General features: G+C 38.5%; 1 protein-coding gene across 1 annotated transcript in view; it reads right to left on the bottom strand.

The window, feature by feature from the left end:
• Positions 1 to 16849, bottom strand: part of tln2b (talin 2b) — a 141385-nt gene that overhangs the window by 17158 nt on the left and 107378 nt on the right. Inside the window, exons 36-48 of the mRNA XM_079603131.1 lie at positions 16691 to 16831; positions 15180 to 15361; positions 13305 to 13437; positions 12030 to 12131; positions 10835 to 11005; positions 10526 to 10672; positions 9149 to 9250; positions 8942 to 9061; positions 7173 to 7319; positions 2301 to 2467; positions 1971 to 2154; positions 1541 to 1666; positions 260 to 376 (exon numbers count right to left, since the gene is read on the bottom strand). Of these exons, the coding sequence (XP_079459257.1) occupies positions 260 to 376; positions 1541 to 1666; positions 1971 to 2154; positions 2301 to 2467; positions 7173 to 7319; positions 8942 to 9061; positions 9149 to 9250; positions 10526 to 10672; positions 10835 to 11005; positions 12030 to 12131; positions 13305 to 13437; positions 15180 to 15361; positions 16691 to 16831 (1839 nt within the window). The remainder of the gene's footprint in view (positions 1 to 259; positions 377 to 1540; positions 1667 to 1970; positions 2155 to 2300; positions 2468 to 7172; positions 7320 to 8941; positions 9062 to 9148; positions 9251 to 10525; positions 10673 to 10834; positions 11006 to 12029; positions 12132 to 13304; positions 13438 to 15179; positions 15362 to 16690; positions 16832 to 16849) is intronic.

The following is a 16849-nucleotide window of genomic DNA, read 5'->3' as shown; positions in this document are numbered from 1 at the left end:
GGAGATGAGACCCCTATTTGGTTTAACGCACGTAAATCCCAAAACACACCAATTACTTATTAAGAGAATAGAGACAACCCTTTTAAACCATGCGCGCAGACCATTTTTCTCGTCGTTAAACTAGCAAAAGTGGATTCGGACACTCCCTAAGTGCACTTGCGCTTAGATGGTTAAAATAGGGCCCTAAAAGTGGAATGCACAATATCTCTTGGAAAGACTCTAGTAAGAGTTCAATATACACACAAAGAATGTTCCGTACAGTGAGTTCCTGTTTAATGCACTCAATAGTGGCTTCCAGAGCCCTCGTCCCGCGAGTGGCCTCATCTTCCACCGCTTTCACAGTTTTCAGCAGAGAGGTCACGTTCGTCACCATCACCTGTAACATCAGAAAACATAGGGAGGTCAAAGTCTCAGACTGGCAAAGAACCCCTTTTTTGTGCTTTATGTATATCTCAAGTGAGCTCAATTAGAGAATGTCAACAGCTTTGCGACCAGTTTTTTTTCCACCTGACACACTGAAAAAAGGTCAGATGCAATGTTATGACAGGAACAGCTGTATCAAAGAGCTCAGTAAAATACTAGGCAAGGTCGACCTAGTTCTGTTCTTTGTAATGTAAGAAAATGAAATCTAAATCAAACTGGTGATCAAACTGGACCTTTTAAATGGACCACAGCTGAAGCTTGTAATGATTCTAAATCTTGCTTTAGGCAAAGTTTTAAATATAAAAGGAAGAAAAGAGGAAACCCAAGAAAACAAAAGGGGGCCTAAGACAAAGCCCTGAGGGATGCCACCGCAACTTTAAAAACACACTGAAGAAACAAGCACAATGAATGTCTGAAGCAAAATCTCAGAGGATCTGAAGTCACCATATGTTGAAGGAATGTAAAAAAATCTTTCTGTGAAGATAACAACGGCATTACTTAAGTATGCTAAACAAAACATATCGTGTTGCGTGTATGTGGAAGTTAATCCCAGAGGTTTAACAGCACCAGGTGAATGATCAAAGGATTAGAGAGTTTTTGAAAATATGTGGGGTACACATCAATTTCTGTTTATACAAGCCTGGAGATTCATTTCATATGACAAACTATGTGCACTGATCCACAGCATAACTGCAGAAGCAAGCACCATTTTAATTTTCTTTTAATTATGTTTACAAAATTAATCATTTATGCTTTGCTACATAGCAATAATGGCATTTGGAGAGGAGACAGAAAAAGGAAGAGAGGAAGGGAAAGAAGCAGTTAAGCCGTTCACACACACAGAATGGTTTTGTCCCCTGCAGCGTGGCCGTTGAGTCACTCGCATACACACTGCGATACACACTATGATCACTGAAAGATAGGGTTTGATTTGTGGCCACACACCAAGTTGACGGCACCCAGCCAAGAAAATGAGAGATAGGGCCAGCTGTTAGACACACACACACACACACACACACACACACTGTAATAGTCATCAGAATAAGATATGACCCTCGCTAGGCTGCATAATGCCTTCCTCACAGACACACATACAACATTCTTCAACCAAACACACCTTGGCGGCACTCTTCAGCTGATACATGGATGGATCGTCCGCTGCTTTGCCCGCGGCACATTTAGTGGCACTAATCAGCTCAGCCAAAGCTTTAGCGACATCTCTGACCGCGTTTATCAGGACCACCTGAAAGAGACAGAGAGAAGACTTTATCAAAACCACCTTTAGTCAAGATACGCCACCGGCTTTATCCAGTCCCATAATAAACAGCAATCCTCCAGGGATGTAGATGTTGGGCAGAGATGTGTCAGATGACTCAGAGAGAGTATCTGCATCCAAATGTCACGACATCTTCTACACTTGAGAGGAGAACTAATGATATTCTCATTACACTGAGATAAGAATACAGGAGCAGACTTCGGTGATGGTAGCGTCTACTGAATCCTATGGCAGATTAGGAAGATGCGCAAACAGCGCAACACACACACACCTGTGTCTCTGGGTCCTCTGAGCCCATGCTCGCAGCGCCCAGCTTGACCACGTCAGTGAGCTGTGTGATGGTCTTGGCAGAGGAATGGGCTGCCTGGGCTAGTTTGTCCTGGCTCGATGCAGCACCAGACACAAGCAGCTTGGTGTCCTCAACCAAAGCTTTAGCTGTTTTCAATATGTTCTCTCTGAAGAGTGCACAAACAAACACGCTTCAGACTACACGACAGACACCATTCTATGGTCCCAAGATTGTACCAAACATTAATGGAACAAACCGTTCAGATTTGATGTATATGATGCTGAAACTGTGCCACGTTCCACTAGGGCTCACCTGTGGTCCGCGAAGGACTCTTCGTTCTCTGCGTTGAGTGTGCCGGCAGAGGCGAACATGATGGTGGTGTCCAGATCAGCCATGATGCCGGAGACAGAACTGGCTGCCGTTATGCAGGCCTGCGTTCCTTTATTCCCAGCCTGCAGGGCGGACAACACCATGGACACCTGCGGGAGAGAGAGAATCACACTTCATTATAATATAAACTCCATAGGCAGAGTTTGGGAGAGCTTTCCAATGCGCTCGGACTTCTCTTGGGCGGAAACAATTCAATGAATTTTACATTTATTTGATTTGATTAATTAAAATGAAATATTTTTACATTTAAATTAAAATGTATTTTAAATAGGGCTGTCAAAAGATTAATCGAGATCAATCGCATCCAAAATAAAAGTTTGTGTTTACATAATATATGTGTGTGTACTGTGTATAATTATTTATATATATAAAAACACACACAATCATGTATATATTTAAGAAAATTGGTTATATTTATATATAAAATATTTATATATAATATAAATTATATAAATGTATATACAGTATATAAATGCAAATATTTCTTAAATATATACATGAATGTGTGTGTATTTATACATCATAATTATACACAGTACACACACATATATTATACAAACACAAACTTTTATTTTGGATGAGATTAATCGCGATTAATCTTTTGACAGCCCTAATTTTAAATGAAATTGAAATTTTTATTGACAAATAATAATAATAGTTTAGAAGGTTTTTATTAATACATTATAAATGCATAATTGTATAGGTTAATTATAAATGCATATTATATTTGACCCTGGACCACAAAACCAGTCATAAGTCGCACGGGTATATTTGTATATTGTGAGTCAAAATGATCAAATTTTCTTTTATGCCAAAAATCATTAGGATATTAAGTAAAGACCTCAGCCAAATATTGTCATATCCTAACAAACCATACATAAATGGAAAGCTTATATATTCAGCAAAAAAAAAGACACATAAGACTGGTTTTGTGGTCCAGGGTCACATATTATAAATAATAATATACTTAGAAGGTTATTTAATATATTACAATTACATAAATTAAATAAATAGTTTAACATAATATTTACAAACAAACAAATAATAATAATAGCATTAGAAGGCTTTGTTTATTATGATTACATAATCTCAAAAAGTGTAATTACAAACACATATAATCTATCATTATATTTATAAACAAATAATAATAATTGTTTTAGAAGGTTTTAATAGATTATGATTACATACATTTCAAAAAGTTTAATTACAAATACATTATAGTATAATAAATAATACAATATAATTAGTGCTGTCAACCAATAAAAAAATATTAATTAATAAACTAATAAAATACAAATAATACTAAAAAAATCAACTAATTAAATCAGACATTTTTCTGTAATTAATCACACCTACAATTAACGTTTTTAATATATTTTTATATTGTAATAATTTCACATTTATACTCCAAATGAATGTAGAAACAACACAAAAGCAGTAGCCTACATTTTAAATATATGTTTAGAGGCATCTTTATATATAAGGCCAATATAAAACCTTTCTTTTTAGTAAACTCTGTGAACACACACAATGTAGTCAATGCTGGAGTTCATGTGTAGAGCCGCTGGTGACACTTCAAGCACAGTTTCATGTTGTGTCGAGCCGCCTTAGTGTTTTAAAAACAGCGATTGTGATGCTATCATTGTAGCGCCCCTAGCACTCCCATTCAAAAGGCATTTTGACTGAAAACGAAAATACGGTCAATCTTAAAAGTGGCGTTTCCGTTCTAATTATGCTTTTACACGAATGTTTGACTCGGGCAGATTAACAAAAAGAGCCTAGGTTCAATTTTGGCGAGACTAACCCTTTAACTTTGACAGCACTTAACATCATATAATAATGTTCTTACAAGCTACGATGAAAGCAATACAAAACTGATCCAGGATCTGTATAAACATAACAGTTTCTACCATCGCTAACATCAGAAATGCTGAGAGATGGGCTCTGACAAGCAGCTGAAAGATAGATGGACAAGTCCATTAAAGCGAGACCATTATACTGAGAAACACTGAGAAAGAGAGAGAGACCGACAGAGAGAGATGGAGTTGTCTTCGCGAGTAGATGAAAAGCCATAAGGGAGGCATTCAAATGCAACCATCCCTGTTCACGTTTAATACAGAAATGATTCCAGGCAGAGCTGAGGTTTGAATCGAATCGGGCTAGTGGGGGACTCGGACACAGTTAAACAGACCTCGTTTAAAGCAGCGAGGGGTCACGGCACCATCGCAGTGGGGACCGAACAAACTCCAGCTACTGAGATGTAATCAAAGACAATATGACACAGTGATTGAACGTAATCTACTATACACAACCTCACAGGAGAAGCAGTGGGGGCTTCCTGCATTCATTCAAACAAATGGCATAAAAACAGTTGGAACACAAAGAATGTAACGTGTAGTCACAGAAAATGGGCAGTCGACTCTCACCGTGCCGGTTATTACGACTGGAAGATCATCCTGACCACAATGTTGCGTGCTGTTTTATTTGTATATTCTCAAGCCCATCTAAACAATGTTATGTCTACCACTGACATTCAACTCATGAATATTAACAGAACTGTTTGATGTCACTGCATGCTAGAATACCCAGGGAAATGTTTGATATGTCGTCAGGTTCACGTCGGTTTTGTGAAACAATATATAATCCATATAATGTGATGAAATACTGAAAATACTTTCGTTTAATTTCATTGCAAATGTTGCAACCATGATTCTAATGTGTTATGAGTGGTTGCCAGGCGTTGCTATGCCATTTGCTTGGGCGTTATGGGTGGTTGCCAGTGTGTTGCTTTGTGGTTGATAGGGTGTTGTAGGTGGTTGACAGGGAGTTACAATGTGGTTGCTAGGGTGTCATGTGTGATTGACAGGTAGTTGCGATGTGGTTGCTAGGGTGTCATGTGTGTGTGGTTGACGGGGAGTTGCTATGTGGTTGCAAGGGTGTCGTGTGGTTGTCAGTGTGTTGCTGTGTGGTTGCTAGGGTGTCGTAGGTGGTTGACAGGGAGTTGCTATGTGGTTGCTAGGGTGTTGTAGGTGGTTGACGGAGTTGCTATGTGGTTGCTAGGATGTCGTAGGTGGTTGACAGGGAGTTGTTATGTGGTTGCTAGGGTGTTGTAGGTGGTTGACGGAGTTGCTATGTGGTTGCTGGAGTTGCTATGTGGTTGCTAGGGTGTTGTAGGTGGTTGACATGGAGTTGCTATGTGATTACTAGGGTGTCATGTGTGGTTGCCAGTGTGTTGCTGTGTGGTTGCTAGGATGTCGTAGGTGGTTGACAGGGAGTTGCTATGTGTTTGCTAGGGTGTTGTAGGTGGTTGACGGAGTTGCTATGTAGTTGCTAGGGTGTTGTAGGTGGTTGACATGGAATTGCTATGTGATTGCTAGGGTTTCGTAGGTGGTTGACAGGGAGTTGCTATGTGATTGCTAGGGTGATGGGGATAGTAGCAAGGACGTTGCTATGCTGTTGCTGGTATGTTGTGAGTGGTTGCACGGATGTTGCTAAGATATCGCTAGGGTGTTGTGGGTGGTTGCCATTATGTTGCTATGTGGTTGCTAGGGTGTCGTGAGTAAGCGATTACAAGGGTGTTGTAGGTGGTTGTTAGTGTGTTTCTATGTGGTTTTGTCTAGGGTGCAGTGGGTAGTCAACAGGATGTTGCTATGTGATTGCTAGGGTGCTGTGGGTGGTTGACTGTGGCGAGCAGGACCAGCTCGAGGGCCGTGGGAGAACAGCAGAAGGCCGGTGGTGTGATTGATAATGAGCGACACCTGCACGACGCACCGGCTCGTATCTCTCACGGAGGAGCGGAAGCATAAAAGAAGGAGCGACGACAGTGGAGATCGAGAGAGGAACAGGCCTGATTTTTGTTTCTGTTTTGTGTTGCCCCTCGCGGACGACTGCTGGCTCATACTTTTGTTTTGTATTAGTTTATTTTATTATTAAAGTCTTTTGAATGTTCGCCGGTTCCTGCCTCCTTCTTCCCATAACAACGTACTTTGCTACATTGCCATTGTGTTGCTAGGGTGTCATGGTTATGCTATTACTAGTGTGTTGTGGGGGTAGCAAAGGCATTGCAGTGCTATTTCTATGGTGTTGTGGGTGGTTGCAATTGTGTGGCTATGTGGTTGCTAAGGTGTCGTGGGTATGCGATTACTCAGGTGTTGTAGTGTTGCTATGTGGTTGCCGTGGGTAGTCGACAGGGTGTTGATATGTGGTTGCTAGGTTGTCGTGGTTATACTATTACTAGGGTGTTGTGGGGGTAGCAAAGGCGTTGCAATGCTATTGCTAGCATGTTGTGGGTGGTTGTCAGTGTGTAACTATGTAGTTGCCAGGGTGTATTGGAGGGAAGCAAGGACATACTGTAGCTATGTCATAGCTAGGGTGTTGTGGGTGGTTGCTAGGGCATTGCTAAGCATAATATTCTAGTCTCTAGATATGACTGGTCTCTCCTTTAATATAAGTTTATGTTTTTTTAAGCCTTAGCAAACATAGCATATGAAATAAATCAGCATTAGAGATCAGAAAGAGACTTTAAATACAAGCACCATGAACCTTTGATTACAGAAATTCGTTTTGTTTTTTAAATACCTTGCTGTGCTGTCCAATCGATTAATTGCGATTAATCGCATATAACATAAAAGTTTGTAAATATGTAATATATATATATATATATATATATATATATATATATATATATATATATATTCGAATGGACAGCACTATAAAAATTTAATTTAAACGGAACAAAGTAACGCAGAAAACCACACAGAAGTGCCAGCCTCCCACACTAGCAAGCAAGCCTACCTTTTCAGTGACGGCACGTGCGTATTCGATCAGCTCTCTCTTGGAGAAACTGTCCGTCGGGCTCATCTGTAGGGCTCCGGCCTTCTGTACCAGGTAGATGCAGCCGTGACCCAACTCCTGCACCCGAGTCTTGATCTGAGATCCCACCTGCAAATACAGCAAAGATCGGGCAATCGAGTGAGATTGAATCTGGGTCTAAAATCTGAACATATTCATCCTCGGCGACTGCTTTAAAAGCCACTGCCTCCGTTCAACAAAGCTCTATCCAATAATTAAGAAGTGATTGTGACGGCCTTTGAGGGGGCCCGACAGCACTGTATGTTCATTACCTGACACACAGATACACGGGTGGGCGGCTCTTCATTATGAATATCACAACGGGCTTTTAAGGCTTGTGGGGGTGTGCGGTTTCTATGGTAACGGCAATGGCCACTTATGTAAAAAACGCTAGCGAAGAGAGAGCTCTCTCTCTCGCGTCCTCGTGTCAGGTTGTTTTTTTCAAATGTAGATAGAACAAAGGTGTGAAATAAGTCGGCTGGTGTTAACACCTTTGTTCACAGGATTAACGACACGCAAAGTGGAAGTATAAGGTTTTGCTATACATGCATGACCAAGGCATGACGTGTTTGCACTAAATAGCATGGTGTGAATGAGTTTATTTTTATTATTTTTAAGTGGTTATATTTAACGTGGTTATCCACGTTACAAATGTGGATGAGATTTAAGAGAAAATTATTTTCATGAATAAAGATTTTCAGTCAATAACGACACAATTTTCAATCTATTCCTCGCACAAATTTATCAAATGGCTTTAGAAAACTTAGAATATAATGTACAAGTGTCAATAAGATGGTTTGAACAAGTTTTTCTTTTTTGTATGAGTATTTTTTGTGTTTAAATTGTTAAGATATGCAAATACAACTGAGATTTGATTATTTTTAATGTTTTCAGTAAATAATGACTGTTCTGATTATATATATATATATATATATATATATATATATATATTAGGGCTGTCAAGATTAATGCTTTAATGCATGCAAAACATTTTTTTCAGTGTAACGTTAAACGGAAACCTTTTTTTCACGCACTGCTCTTGACTTAATAACTTTTGTAGCTTTAATAAGGACTAATCTCTATCAAATTTATCATTTATGCAGTGAAGACTGTGAAGTGTTAGATATCATTATTCAATTTCTGTATATTTCCTACCAGTTAGATGAAATATTTAAAATATCTGTCTTTATGTTGTTTCCACATTCATCTGGAGATTAACTGTGAAATTTGTACAATATACAAACATATTACAAGCTTTAATTTCAGGTACGATGAATCGCGATTAATTACAGATTTTTTTTAATCGATTGACAACATTCATATACATTTTATTTTTGAAAATATTTTTTCCCCTGAATTTTCTGTATGTCATAAAATAAAAATATATAATACATGATAATTTTTACTGTGTCTATACACATATGGACATGTCATATGGACATTTTAGGGTGTTTTTGTGCGTGTCATTTTTCGGGACTTTCATTGTGTGGAAAAGAGCAATCTAGATTTCTAAACATCTATTTCTGTGTTCTACACAAAAAAAGCAAACCGTACGAGCTCAGCTGAGCTAATTCAGTTTCAGTTTTAGGTGATCTGTTCCTTTAAATCTGGAGTTAGCGTGAGGTGTAGGCCATCTGCGTGTCTATTATCGTGTGTGTAAATGAGCATTTCTCAGACCGCTGGTTAGACGCAGATGCTGGAGAGATCCTCACCTCCTCTGGCTCGGCAGTGGCAGCTGCCAGGCGGCCTTGTAGTGCCAGCTGGCTGTAATCCACCGTCACCTGAGACGCCAGTCCACCCAGCTCCTCCGGACAGGTCACTGACTTCGTCATCTAGGGTCACGTAACAGAACACGTGATATTAGCACAGTGGTGTGTGAGAGGATGGGGAAGCATTTTTGAGTGAGCGAGCGTCCTCACCATTTCCTGCGCAGTAATGGCGATGGCTTTGGAAAACTTCACCATGGTGGTCTGGTAATCCACAAAAGTGCCGTCAGGCTCCGGCGGAGTTCCTTCATCCATCTGTGAAATAAAGAGACCCAGATAACAGTGACGCAATGCTGGATCCAGTCCCAATACAAATTACAGTCTTCACGTGGTTCATGTGCATGATGTTGTGATCATTCCCGCAGAAAATGATCAGGGTGCAGATATTCAATTGAATGCCGTTGTCTTCCACCGTGAATCACGACAGTATAATGAAAGACTGCATACATGCAGCGATGTTAAATGGAGATGCTCTGCCAATTCAGTCTAATGATGACATACAGAGACAGCTGTTGTGTCTGTGACACATCTACATATGAGACTGCCAGATAGAGATGACTTTGACGAGAAAGCATTCCAGAGATAAAAAAGAAAAGAAAAGAGTATACTGTATAGATATAAGTATATATATATATATATATTACTGTGTTGGTCAAACATTTATTTTATTAATCATACATATTTATATATTGTCATACATATTTTATTTAAATGTATTATTATTATTTATTTTTATAGGGGTTATTGGTATTGGCCAATAACATGTCTACTTTACAGATTAACAAAAGTTAATATAATATAAATATTATATTTGTAAACATTTATACAGTTTATTGGTTATTATACATAAACATCATTCTTATCATGATTATCCAAATAAGATTGTTTTCTAGTGGTTATATGCAAATGCATATATATATATATATATACTGTATATATGCGTGCGTGCGTGCGTGCGTGCAGCCACTGTGTTGGTTAAACAGTTAATTTACACGTATTCTTCATATAAATATTTAATAAACTAATTAATAAAACAATAATATTTTTTATAGGCATTAATGGTATATAAAAAAAATATATATATATATATATATATATATATATAAATATCAATTATACAGTTTAGCAGCCATCATACAAAATATCTGAACATGAATGATCAATCATAAATACATATACATTTAATTGTTCTCCGCAGTTTTGAATCTGATTGGTCATTCATTTTCCTTCAACATTTCCATTAACATTTTCAGTCAAAGCGTTTTATATCACAAACGTATATATATATATATACATACACACAGTATTTATATACTTTTGTGACATACAGAAAATTGTATTGACTTATTTACTCTCAAATCTCACCCACATTTGCATATAACCACTGAAATATAAAAAATAAAACTTTCACACGGTCTAATTTGGTCAATCAGGTTCAGTTTTTGGGGTCATTCGCTCCCCTGATTTCTTGATATTAGCAATGACTTTGGAAAAAAAATTATTTTCCACTAGTTTTCAATGGTCACTAACCCGCCCGATGGACTCAGCGATGGACTCCACCATGCCGCCCACCATCCCCCCCTCACTGGCGGCCTCGTTTAAGGTCACCATGATGTCATCAACTGCCTCCTTCATCAGCTGGGCTGCTTCGGCAATGGCATCATGGGTGTGGGTCGCCTGCAAGCAGAAAAACACAGTCTCATGGGATAAAATGGCCAGTATAGACCCATTAGCACCACTTCACAACTATACACCAACCAGAAGCTCGGTGAACGTGCCATTGGATGCTACAAGTTGCAGATGTTAATCCCTGTGTGTTGATATTTCCATGCGTCGTACCTTACGGTTTCCTCCGCCCTCTTTGGCAGCGTAGAGCATCTGTAGAGCCGACTCAAACAGGGTTTTGGTTTGATCCAGTATGTTCATCTGCTGCTGGTGGTCGGCATGTTTCGACGCCAGTCCCACTGACGCCACAATCACTGGCTCAAAGTAGCTCGCTAACTGAGTCACCTGGGGGAAAAAACAGACGTGTTAAGAATATCCGGCAGACAAACACACAGTTTCCTGTATATATTGCAGGCAAGAGTGATATATAGAGGGAACTGATACAACTTCTTTATTTTTCAGTTATTCAAGTGATTGACAAGCTGATAAACACTTTAGACAGGCGGCATCAATATTGGTCCAAACAAACACAGCCGGATTTAATTCAACCAGGTTTTTTTTAGATGCTTTTTTTAGATATGCTGTCATACTGTGATCAATTCATGATGTTTATTCTTGAGATTCAAGTATGTGATTTGCACGCACGCGCACACACGCACACACACACACACACACACACACACACACACACACACACACACACACACACACACACACACACACACACACACACACACACACACACACACACACACACACACACACACACACACACACACACACACACACACACACACACACACACACACACCTAAGTATGAAGAAAGACGAGGTTGTTGATCCAGGAACATTTCGTACTTGCGTAAATCACATTAAGCCTTCGGGGAAAATCATGAGCTGTGTCCGAAAGCTTAAAAAATGCTGCATTTTAAGGTAGGAAGGCATGTTCGAATCCAATGGTAGCGTTTTGAAGGCAGCATAGATGTATCCTTCGCTTCCTTTAATATCCCACAATCCTGTGCGTTCCATTCCGTGACAGTTGAGTTAAAACAAAGATGGTGTCTGAAAGTTGCGGTTGGTGGTCGGTTTGTGTGTTACCATACGTTTTTGACCGTTTTTTCTGTTTACTAGTGGTGTAATTAAATATTTGCTTAGTTTTCACCAAAGCTCGCTCTATTTTGCTGTAGATCATTAAACCGTTACGCGGACTCAGAAGTCTGTCCGAAATCAGTTTCGTGAGGAACCTTCGTGTGCAAACATTGCCTGAAGAGTCACTGCCTGAGGAAACAAGTCAGCTGCCTAAGCTTTCGGACGCAGCCATGGATTCGCTGCAGTGGTAACATCATTCGTGGATCCGTGTCCCTGTTACCTTGTGTCCGAGCTGAGCTGCTTCCCCTCGCGCTGCAGTGGAGATGGGGTCAATGAGGTGTCCGATCTCCTGCACGGCAGAGGTCAGCTGCTCCTGTAAAGCCTAATGGAAGCAGTCTCACGTTAGCATTAGCACAAACCAAGTCCTGAAACGCCAAACCAAAACGCTTCGATCGCCCCCCTGGTGGCTGGCTGCAGTATTGATCTTAAACCCCGCCCACTCCATGTAATTGAATGGGACGCGAGCCAAAAACAAAAATATCCAATTACACTAAAAATAATTTTTTATTCAAAGATCGTTTTTGTCATTATTGGTAGTTCTTATCACATAGACATATGTTAAAGTGTTCATTTTCCAATACGTTTTGTTTTATTTAGTTATAAAAAATTAAGCTATAAAAATGGGATGTAATGTCATGATAGATTGCGGGAGCGGGACCTTGATGCCGTGGCTCCACTACTGCAATATTATATAAATATAATAATGATACAAACTAAATAGAAATATATATATAAAATATATTGAAAAAAAAAGCATACATTTTGACAAAAGCATATTACACAACTACTAAAACTTAAATTAAAATGAAAACTGAAAATATTCAAATATAAATATTAATGCTATAAAAGTATGGGGGGGAGGTCCTTAATTATTTTCTAAATGGTATAAAAAAAAAGGTATTTACATTTTTCATTTAAAATTATTTATAAAAATGTAAACATTATTAATATTAATAATGTTACTTTACTAAATAACAGTTACTTAAAGAAGTTACTATACTTTTAAACAACATGAAATAATTAGAAATGTAAATATCTATGTGTTTGTTAAATTGAAAAAAAAATTATTTACTTGTAAATAAATACACTGATAATTAATTTAATTTATTAATATTTTTAAAGGAATAGTTCACTTAAAAATGAAAATGATGTCATCATTTACTAACCCTCAAACTTGAATTAATTTATTCATTGAAGAACTTGAATGAATTTAAAGAAGATATTTTGAAGAATGTCGGTAACCAAACAGTTGATGGACCCCATTGACTTCAATTGTATTTTTTCCTACTATGGAAGTCAGGTCCATCAACTGCCTGGTTCATACAGGTTTGAAACAACTTGAGGGTGAGTAAACAATGACAGAATTGTCATTTTTAAGTGAACTATTCCTTTAAGCATCATTCCTAATCCTCCTCAGAAATGAACACTGTACCAGAGCAACACTATTGAAACATGATGCTCCTATACAGTAACGGCAGGTGTTTTATTGGTTTACCTCGAGGGAGATGTCGTCTCTGCGGGGCAGACTCTGACCCACGGCCACGAGAGACACCTGCTCAATGTCCCTGATGCTCTTGTTGATGCTGTCGATGGACTGGTCACACTCCCGCTGCCCAGGGGCCTTGTCCCTATGACAACAGAGGAGACCAGGTTGCTATGGGGTGTTTTTCAGCTTAATTGAATTAGGTTTCTCAACTAAATTCGGATATTGTACATTACAGCATCATAAAACAGGAGAGTCAGCACAGACGTGGGCGTTTTTGCTCACACACACACAAGCTTTCATTTCTATCCTTGTGGGGACATTCCATAGGCGTAATGGTTTTTATACTGTACAAACTGTATATTCTATCCCCTTACACTGCCCCTATCCCTAAACCCAACCATCACAGGAGACATTCTGCATTTTTACATTTTCAAAAATATATAATTTAGTATGTTTATTAACCCATTCCCCTCATGGGGACCGCTGGCTGGTCCCCACAATGGAGGTGATCTCAGGTTTTACTATCCTTGTGGGGACATTCGGTTCCCACAATGCATAATAAACCAAGCCCCCCCACACCCACACACCCACACACACCCACACACACACACACACACACACACACACACACACACACACACACACACACACACACACACACACACACACACACACACACACACACACACACACACACACACACACACACACACACGGCTGGCTGAGCTCCAGCCGTGATTGGTTGATCTGGGAGGACAGTGTGTGGAGGGCAGCCAGGTGGGCAGCGAGCCCAGCCACTGTTCCCGCTCCCACTGAGAGTGTTACAGTCGAGGTCCTTCACTGTCACTGATCTCAGATCAGATCGTCCGTACGCACTCGGAGCGGAAGAGCGGATGAGTGTGTGATCTGTGTTCAGTCTCCTCACGCTACATCAATCACCCGGGACACACTCAGTGGAGAGAGAAACCCAGTAAGAGTCACTTTCCACAAAATACAACTCAGCGACACCAGACACATTCTGATATTCAGCTTTTATTTGATAGAAAATCCTTCAAAACACTTACTGAGAAAAAAAAAAACTAAAATAAATGGCTTCTAAAAAAAGAAAAGTCACACCTGTGCTATTTTTTAGAGATAAACGTTTTTTTTTTACAGCTGATTCAATCATCAATATCTAACCTTTCTTCTATTCATTTTCTTTGATGAATAGAAAAAAAACTATTTATTTGAAATCTATATTTAGCAATATTATGTCATTACTGTAGTCACTTTTGATCAATTTAAAAAAAAGAAAGAGAAGAAATCTTACTGACCCTAAACATTTGGCCAGTGAGTATATGTCTAATAAGAACTAGGTTTCTAAGTAGGCTTAAAAAAAGATGATCCATATTAGGAAACACTCACCAATGAATAAATAAAAATAAATGTAATTTAAATGAATATCATTTATATTGAATATAACACAGAGGTGAAATTAATGTGTTAATAATGTGACCATTTTGTGTATTTATACATTATTTGATTTGCTAAATTGTTATTTGATAATTTTTTATCTTTCAGTTTAACATATCAACTAATTATTCTATATTGTTTTGTTTATAACACACTCTGGTTTTCCACTTCATTGGTTGTTGGTAATATTACTTCCCCCTGGAGCTGTGAGGAACAGACTCATGTGTGAGGGAAGATTTGAGCGTGTGTGAACAGCTGCTACTGTTAATAACTTGTGCTTGAGTTATTTAATCAAGAAGCTTCAATTATACCTCATCTTTTACCCACATTATTATTATTATTATTTAACACCTGATGGAGACTGAGGCCGCCGCACGCTTTTCACATATCTTTCTCATCTGCTGATCAGGTCTTTATTTGCGTGATGCAGACCTGATGGACGTGATGAGGCTCTTGATGGAGTCCGACACGGTCCGGGAATGGCCTGCCAAGATGGACCAGGTGGGAGGATCTTTGGGATTAATGATAAGTGAGCGGGCCGTCTCTAATAAGTGGGTGGAGCTGTCCAGCATTGAACGAGCCGAGCGAAGGATTGGCTCCTGGGAAGCTGAACCCTAGAATTAGAAAGAAAGAAAATTCAGTTTACAATTCGTTTTTAAAATCCCATAAAAATGTGTGCAACATATATAAAGGGAAAATATCACACACAAAAAAAAAGTGAATATAATATTCACTGAATGAATAAACACTTTTGAACAAAATTGAAAAAAAGTGAATGATTCTGTAACTCATTCATAAAGATTTCCGAATGAATCAGTGTTATGAACTAATTGGTTGAGTATATTATTCTCTCGAAAAATTAGAATATGGTGCAAAAGTTCATTTATTTCAGTAATTCAACTTAAAAGATGAAACTAAAATATTATATAGACTCATTATATGCAAAGTTATAATTTTGATAATTATGGTTTACAGCTTATGAAAACCTTTTCACAATATTCTAATCTTGAATTTGGGGTTTTCATAAGCTGTAAACCATAATCATCAAAATGATAACAAATAAAGGCTTGAAATATCTCACTTTGCATATAATGAGTCTATATAATATATTAGTTTCACCTTTTAAGTTGAATTACTGAAATAAATGAACTTTTGCACCATATTCTAATTTTTCGAGTTTCACTTGTAGAGTCACTTGTTTTGTTCCTAAATGAATCAGTGTTTTTAAACTAATTGGTTGAGTAAATGATTCAGTGACTCCCTCATAAAAACATAAAAAGTCACTATTTTGTTCCTGAACCAATAGGGATAGGAAAGAAATACAATTCAGTTTACAATGTAATATCATTAGTAAAATTCCATAAAAATATAATATATAATATTCTTTTAATTTATTCATACTACTAAAATATTTTCCGTCTTCTGGTATTTCGAATGGTTCGATTCTCTTACGTCTGCATTTGATGAATCCTTGATATCAAAGACACATCTGGGCACTCTCATGCGTCCTCTGTACTTGCATTCTTGATATATTGGAACCGGACTTCGACGCTTGATGATGACTTGGTACGAGAACACAAGGACGCAAGATCGCTTAACAACGCATATTGAGAAACGGCCAGTCACTTGTTGGTAGAACTGATCGGAAGAATAATGACTCGCTCATAACGACAGTCGCTTGTTTTGTTCAATGAATCAGTGTGTGTGAACAATCAGGTTGTAACCTGCAGAAGGAGTCACTGAAAAGTGTCCACCACTAATGCACAACTCAACAAAACCAGACAAGCCCTAACAAAGCATCTTGGTGTTTTTTTTAGATTCGTCTGTCCTCCTGATTTGGTTTAAGAGTTGAAATTTGGCCCAAACCATTCTGTGAAATGAGTACCCAGGCACGCACACAATAAATAATACATGAAATATTGTGGTATTCAGTATTTCATCACCTCATGGCTTATCTGTGCAGGAATGCTGGCAAACTCAGGGTTGGAGGCAAAGGTGGAGAGATTATCCACAGCTTCTATCAGCGGGTTCGTGGCCACTCGGCACCTCTCGCGGTTCTCATCCGAGAAATCCCCGTCTAAGGCCTGAGAAACAAACAGATC

This window comes from Phoxinus phoxinus, assembly GCF_949152265.1.
Source record: "Phoxinus phoxinus genome assembly, chromosome: 25".
In the NCBI taxonomy this organism is placed as follows: Eukaryota; Metazoa; Chordata; class Actinopteri; order Cypriniformes; family Leuciscidae; genus Phoxinus; species Phoxinus phoxinus.
This window is presented reverse-complemented; position numbering and strand designations above follow the sequence as displayed.